Below are 8,110 nucleotides of genomic sequence, written 5' to 3' on the forward strand. Positions count from 1 at the left end.
TATCTCCATTTAGCAGCTCAGCAGCTGCASGCAGGAGATGAAGAACGGCTCTTGCCGGCTATGACAAGGCTGAGGTTGCAGCCTGCCCAAATACTGCTAGAGGGGAAAGGGAGAATAAACTCATTYTCCTCTCTGGAGGTTTCTGCGAAAACAACTGAACAGCAGCAGCACTAACCCCATCTTCTGTCATGAGAATTAATTTTTTCCCTAAATAATAGCTGAAATTATGAATAGGTTCTCCTTCCAAAATTAAATGAGGAAAGGGAAACAAATGTTCCTGTTTACTTTTAACAGCTGTTCAATCAAAAGGAAGAATTAAGTCAATTTAGAGTTGTTTCAAATACAAAATTAGCCTCACAAGCATATTACAAAGACATATATTGTCATATATAATACAGACATATACTGTCAAACATTTAACTGCAAGAAAAATATGTTCAGCAACRTGATTATTTTCTACTCAGCAACTGACAACTCCACCATTTTTTAAATCTGAAATATTCTCCTTATTTCCATTCTTATGGTGTCTAAGGTTTCTGTAGACCAGTCCTTCCCTCACCCAGACATCGTGCTGTCTAGAAGTATAACAGAAAGGACATATACACCACAGAGATCCTCCAGCTCCGACCTGTGGCTCTTCTGCCCAAGCCTGACTGTCAGTGATTTGTCGACTTCCACAGGTGGGCAGCTCTCAGACCAAGCACAGCACAGCTGGAGCAGATACCCAGGCTCATACCCCTCCTCCCTAAGCCCTGCAGACAATTCCATCATTAAATCAATGCTTCTGATCCTTTTCTTATTAGAGCTTCGCAACTGGATCATCTTTAACACATTTCTTCTAACGGAATATTTTTAGATCCTTGCCTCTCAACATATATAGCTGAAAGGCTTTCCCAGATCTTACTATTCCATYTCCTGACAACAGTCACCCTTTGCTRAGCCTGACAATTCACACACATTTTGTGTGTATCTTACACACATTTTGGATATAGCAGAAAACAAAGCAATACCCTTTATGGCAGACTCTATGCAGTCCATTGACAGAGTCCTAGTTTTGCACTACTAATGCCAGCAATCACTCACTCTTAAAATTTTCCAACAAGCACTCTCTTCATTATCCTGTGCTGCTCCATCTTCCTTCCCTCTATCGAATGAGTTTACCATAGATGTCTGCAAAACTACTTCATGGTCCTGCCTAAAATCCCTTTTTATTGACATCCCTCTGCTCTGCATCTTACAAAAAAACACCTTTAGAGCTATTATATAACCAATATGGGGTGCCAACTGTTTATTAKACATAAACAGTGTCAGCTTTATTGTTACATTAGGCCCTTCTAGCTTGTGAATTTTATTTTAGCCTCCAACTTCTATTGGGACTATATTTTTATTTGCCTGTGGAAGTTAGCACGACAGGATCCCAACATGTGACTGTGGCGTGAAGGCACTAYTGCAATAGAAATTGCAGGCAGCACAGACATGATTTTGCAATAACATTATTTCCTAGCAACCATGAATTATCAGTTCTTTAAAAGTTGAAATGTTGGTCCAGAAGTTCATTGTAACTGCTGCTGGCAAGTGTTTTGAGCTCTCTCCTACAGAGAGGTAGGACTTTTTGCGGGGAGGAAGGTGGGTGTGGAGATGTGTTTGTTGTCTGAGTTTTTTTGTGTAGCTGTCTGCAAAAAGCAAAACCAGTAACATGGTTATGGTTATATTTACTCCAAGATCATCACTATTCAGCATGAACATAAAAATGTGTATGCTACTCTGGTCCTATCCCTCTTACTTGTCAGAGCACAATGTAAGTCAGCAATATTTCAGATGTCAGATGGCCACTTTTGTCCTCTGGAGCTACTCAACACGCAGTTCAAAAAGGGATTTTAAAAAAAAAATTGTGTCTGAGCAATGGACTGGATCAATATACCCCTAAAGTTGTGGAGCTAAAGCAAAACCTCATTCACTTAGTCTGTGAAAGTACTCCTGCCTCAAGACATTTAATGGAGTGTTTACTTGATGGCACACATTTTAAACTAAACTTGATTATAAATAAAGGTGCTAAACTTCTTAAAAAAGTGATCCATTTCTGTGATTGATCACTTATTTCAAAAATTCCAAAATCCATAACACATCTGATTTGTACTGCCAGATTCAGGGATGAAAAGGCCTGCAACAGACATCCCAGCACAGCTATTTCTGGTAAAATAAGATTTTAAAAAATATCTTGTATTTAAGTGTTATTTAAGTGAATGTTAACTGGTGAAAAATCCAGAACCAGCCACACCTGTGACTTCTCAATATGAAAGAGGGAAAAGGAATTGGGAGAACAAGGTGGAAAGACATTARGTAAACTAAACAGGCAAGTAAGACTACAAAATATAAATGATAATAATAGCCTGCACATACAAAGACTTACAGCTTTTAAATAGACTTCAAAGAAACAGACTTCAATCATTACTTAGCTACCTCCACAGCTGCAGTAGGTATTTTTATCTTCTTCTCCCTCCTCGAACATGCTCAGGTGTCAAATTATATTTGGCACTTCCTAAATTCATAATCCTGTCACGTTTTCCAAGAYTAGCTTTGTCTTATTCACTATTTGCTAAAGGACTGCTATTCAGAGATACATTTTTATTGTAATAACACTGGAACACTTCACTATTTAAAATTTAATGAAGTAAGGGATCTTCCAAACTGCTGAGAGCTGGCCTGTTGCTCTCTCAGCAAAGGCAATCATCATTTAATCTCCAACTGCAATAAAATCAGMGGTAAGTGCTTAATCAAGCATTCATTTTTATTCTAGGAATATAAAGAAATAAGGAGGAAAAAAACCCCACCATAGCATTAGCTATATCTAATTAATAGTAATATCTGTTTATACAGACCTTGCATTTGGTAGCTATAGGGAGCCTGTCCAGGTTGAGGTGTGCTAAAGCTGGCACCGTAGCTTAGAAATCCTGTCTGTCCAGGTGACTGTGACTGTGCCAATCCACCTTCTGTCTTGATGCCTGCCCACAATGCACCTAAATCAGTTAGTGACAGCAAATCTATTTGTTCATATTCAAATAGGGATGGAAAATAAAATCACTTAATTAACAGCAATTTTAACATATACCTACTGAGAGAACAAATATTCAGAGCATGCACAAATGAATAAGGTAAGGGCAGCCTAAAAGCACACGGAAAACTGAAGTTCACCAGGGAGAGGTTAAATTCAAAACTGTGTTCCAATAACTGCAAAAGAAATTTATACATGAACAGGAAGTTGCATTATTCCTTTTTTCCTTTCCTGCCAGAGGCAAACTTTTCCATATATTCATGACATTACACAGAGGTAGATTAGCAACTTTATATGATTTTAATGAAGCATAGCATAGCCAAGCTCTCCTGCCATCTACCCATTAACAGCATAACTGAGATTTGCATTGTATAATATTCCTACATSAAAATTACACAGCTCCAAGTGCAATGGTTTTTTTAAGGAATTAGAAGTGGATCAAGAGAACTAGCAGTATTAAGTGCAATGATGACTTTTCAAAGATAATTAAACACTAATTCAGTTTTTAACAAATAAGCATCTGAGAGATGGGAGCTATTCCTGAAGCAATCTCCCGAAAAAACATARCAGAGAGTCATTAATCTGCACTGATGGGGAAATCCATTACACACCACATTACTCTCTCATTTCTAAATTTAGTTATAAAAGAATCCAAAGTCTGATCAATGAATAACCTGCTGCCCAATTTCAATGAACCCTTTCCTCAATTTGTAAGGCAACAAGCAAGCAAATATCAGCAAGCAAAATACTGAGGAAATACACACAATTCAGCCTCTGTTTCTTAGTTTTAATTATAAGGTTGTCCAAACATGAATTACCATTTAAAAATAATTATGGCCAAAGTAATGGAAAAGTGATACAATATTCTTAGGTTTCACTGTGGTATTCAGGGATACCTCATTGTTCAGAAACCAAGAATATGAGCTGAATTAACTAAGTGTGAATAAGTAACATTCTTGTGAAAATTATTGTTAATCTAAGTCCTTTTCCTGCTTGTATTTTTCTTTAGGCAATATTCAACAGTTTTTGAAGGTAGGAGAGGGTTCAGAAGTTACTGTGTTTCCAAAACTTCAATATCTCCCTGTATACAAATAGCAGCATATTTTCTGTCATCTAAATAATTATTTTTCAACTGATGTCATCAATTATGCTAATTCCTTCTGCCAGACCTGCTAACTGGCAGACTAACTCTTGTTTGCTTGTTTTTCCCTGATGCTTACTTGCTTCTTCTGTTTCATGTTACARTTAAGCAGTTCGAATGACGAATCTCGACACCTCATTTCCAAGGGAAACTCCTGCTATGGATGATTTGGTATCAACAATCCCTACTTCTTGTCTGCTTAAGGACTTCTGAAATGCTGATTTAATATGGCTTAGAGAAACTTTAACTAAATCAAGCATTAAATTTCTAGTCTAAATTTCCTTTAACAGCCTGATCCAGCTCTCCATCTCAGTCCAAGCAGGAGGTGATGATCAAAAGCAGCAGTAGGAGGATGCCACTTGAGTGAAGACAACTTTGCACTGACATGCCCTTTTGCAAACCTCCATGCTATGAAGAGCCTTTCATCTCCTGGGACTTACTCTCACACTTGCTCTCATCCAGAAAGCCTTCACTCATCAAACCTTGATTTTCCCTTCTCCCAAGCCTAATGTACTCAAGGAAGTGGGAAGGGACAGTGACATAAGGGGACTGCCAGGATCTGGAAAGTAAAGAAGCTGGTAAGCAAAGCCTTTGCTAGATGCTGGCGCTKGAGCAGGCAGGACGAAAGAGCTTCAGGAAATTCTCCAGCCTCCTCAGGGGCTTTGCAGATGAAGCAGAGCCAGGAGCCCCTGGGCAGCAGCTGTCAATGGCATTCCCCTCCACCCCCCTTCCTGCCTGCATGGCTGCATGGCTGTGGAGGCGGGGAGCTGGAAGAATGAAGAGGCTAGAGGTGCAGTTGAGACAGCATCTTCCCAAACCCCATTCTAGAGAAAAAACTTGAGGGAGGCTGATACAGGAACTCATGAATACTCTTTCTTCCAGCAGACCCAGAGTAAAGTAACAAAAAGAAAGCGGCCCCCCTCTCAACTCAGTTTTTCCTTTCACACAGGCATAAGTCTTCTCCCTTCATACAGCTGTAAGATTTCTACCAGGGTGAAAGAAAGGGAAGATGGAGGGTACATGGGGTCTAAGCTGCAGATTAAGGAGCAGAATTTTGGCTCTAAGCAAGGCTTCCGTTCTTGCCTGTCACAAATGAGTGTCCTAATGCACCCCACATAATTTCATTTGGGAGCATAAATATATGGCATGCCTTAAATATGCAAAAATATATGTTAGGTCTCAAAACTTTTTAATAGCTTTTTGCTTTTAAATATTACTACTATAAAGTGCATGAGTGAGGAGCACCTTAGCACTAGTCATGAGGCATTGTCTGAAAAGAACAAAACACAAAAAAATGCCCTTGGTTCAGAATCTCAGGATTTCAGTGGTCAAAAGCAGCTCTGCAATGTAAAACATTGCAAATTTGTCTGAAGTCCTARGCATGGGGGATGGACTAGGCAAAAAAACCAAACCAAAACAAAAGAGCAGGCAAGCATGTTAACCCCCACAAGCAGTTGCCAAGTAAAGCAACTCTCAATTACAGCTCCGACGACAGTGAGACAGCTAAACTCAAGTAGTGAAATCAAGGCCTGGCTGAAGTCAGTGGGAATTTTGGAGCTGACTTCAGTGAGGTCAGGATTTCATCCAGAGGAACCAAGCAAAAAACAAAAAAGGCACTGTTTGGGCTGCCCAAGCCTTGCAGCCAAGTCAGCCAAGTATGAACACGAGGTGTCCGCAGGAGAAACAGGTCAAGAAAAGCAGGGTGGGGAAAAGGACCGTCTGTTATCACCCCACCTGATCCAGATGGAATTAGCAGACAAGCTCCCATCAGCAACAGAAGCTCTTGTATGTRTGTGCATGTGTCTAAGCCTCCCCATCATATAGTGTAAGTTTAAAATATGTGGATTCAAACTGAAACTGAAGCATCCAATTTATACTTACAACCCTATTTTAAAGTAAGRGGAAATAATAATATATTTATTTTACCTACTGTTCACCATAATCTGCCATAGGATATACTTGAGATCCAGTGGATTTCAACTTGCAAGTTGCAAAGTTAAAGATCCATCAGTTTTGCACTTAAAACTTTTAGCAATTTTAAAGTGAACAGCTTGTATGGTAAGTTCTGTCCTTTTGGTATAAAACTTACATTATCTGAATGTATCTTTACAAAATATACTACTCAAAGCATGTGGATTGTATATTTTTAATATATTCCCCCAGAGGAATATAAGACCTATTTTCTAATAATGCATCCTTGCTGCTGCACTGCTATGTGGTCTGCCAGCAGACAGTCTGGCAGGAAAATGGTCTCACCCACAGCAGCTTGTTTTTAAATTAAATTTTTTTGGAAATATTTGCTACTTAGAACTATCTSCTTCATCAGGCAGACAGAGCTTTAGTGGCAATTTACCTCAATTTTCACCTCCAGGGAGATTTAAAACATTGGAAAGTGAGATTTTTTTTGAGGGAGGTTATTTTTGAATCAGTTTCTTTGCTTGCTGAAAATCAGCACAGCCTCACAGATTCAACTGGGTTCCAGTAATCTGTATCAGCTGAAATTCAGACCTTTACGTTCCAATGTAACCTCATGCCCTGCTGGGGAGCAGAGCCCTCAGCAAGGCACCAGGGGCTGGGCCTCCGTAATGGAAGCCCTAAGACCTCTCTTCCATATTTCAGGGCTATATTTTTGATGTGACCAACAAAAAGCTAAAGAACCTCTCCCCCCTGCCCCCGAGTCCCAAAATGGGTTCATCTTCTCGAGTACCTTTATAGCTCTTTGATATATAAATTAAGCGTCGCTCATTCCAAGGTGGAAAAATTAAGTCTTCCACAAGAAATGCTCTACAGCACAGCTGTCCCATTAAGTACTAGCTCAAGGGTCACATAATCTTGATCCAAAAAACATTTACCTCTGGCACAAGAGAACACAGACGTGATTTCTTACCATATGAAGGGATTCCATAGGGTTGTCCGGGTTGGGGGTAAGTGGCATAGGCTGTAGCTTGTTGCATTCCCGTTGTAAACTGTGTCTGCCCATACGCAGCCATCGTTTGTGAAGAGGGGGTAGGAAGAATATGTGGGTAGGGTCTGCTATTGATTACAGATGACAGAAAATAGGACAGGCACTGCATTAGACAGACATGCATGTACTTATTTTTAGCCTTAYTATAATCTTGCTACTTCATTAACACATAATCATAGGCTGTGCTAGACAGCAGAAACTTTAAGAGACAAAACAATAAGAAATCAATAATAGAAGAAAAAGTGAAATAAGAACTTTACAAATATTWTTCAAATACATTCTTAGCATTTAAAATTTAAAAAAAAAAGATTTTTTTTTTCCCCTAGAAGCTGCTGCGGTTTAAATTATGGCTTAACAGATGGACTCAATTATTATTTTAAATGAGGTTAAAATCTGCCTATTCCAGTTATTATTATTATTACTACTACTATTATTATTTTAAAAAGATATCATACTTGGAAGGGTAAATCTGTGGTGGGGAGAACTGGTGTGTTTGTCTTGGGCTGAAACCACTGCTTCCAATTGCTGCACCAAGGAGAAAAGAAAGCATACAGAAGTGTAAATACACACACCAAAGATAAATATTATTTTTCCTAATAGAATTTCAGAATATTAACAAGATTTTAATTAAATTCAAATATCATCGATACCTTAGATAGAAAATAATATCRTATGAGGAACTGTACAAGAATGCTTAACGTTAAAATCTTGATTGCAAATCTCAAATACTAAATTGCACCTTTGTACAACTCCTGAGCCATAGTTTATTCTTCAGTTGCACACAGGCAACATTTTCAATGCAAACAACCTATTTCCTAATGGAAACATTTCCCTTCATATTTTCAAAGGATTGTTGATATCTCAAGTGCAACATTTTATTAACTTTTAGAATTTTTAAGACCTACATTTTATGAAGGAGCTTTATGCATTCCTCGATTGAAAACATATGGCC

At 38.6% G+C, this 8,110-nt stretch overlaps 1 protein-coding gene across 1 annotated transcript in view; it reads right to left on the reverse strand.

Annotated features, from left to right (window-relative positions):
• The window catches only part of EYA1 (EYA transcriptional coactivator and phosphatase 1), a 145,138-nt gene that overhangs the window by 60,769 nt on the left and 76,259 nt on the right, over positions 1-8,110 (reverse strand). Inside the window, exons 5-7 of the mRNA XM_057363930.1 lie at positions 7,614-7,683; positions 7,081-7,226; positions 2,880-3,017 (exon numbers count right to left, since the gene is read on the reverse strand). Of these exons, the coding sequence (XP_057219913.1) occupies positions 2,880-3,017; positions 7,081-7,226; positions 7,614-7,683 (354 nt within the window). The remainder of the gene's footprint in view (positions 1-2,879; positions 3,018-7,080; positions 7,227-7,613; positions 7,684-8,110) is intronic.

Source organism: Malurus melanocephalus, unplaced genomic scaffold, assembly GCF_030028575.1.
Source record: "Malurus melanocephalus ecotype Western Australia unplaced genomic scaffold, MMel_1.1 scaffold_32, whole genome shotgun sequence".
NCBI classification, from domain to species: domain Eukaryota; kingdom Metazoa; phylum Chordata; class Aves; order Passeriformes; family Maluridae; genus Malurus; species Malurus melanocephalus.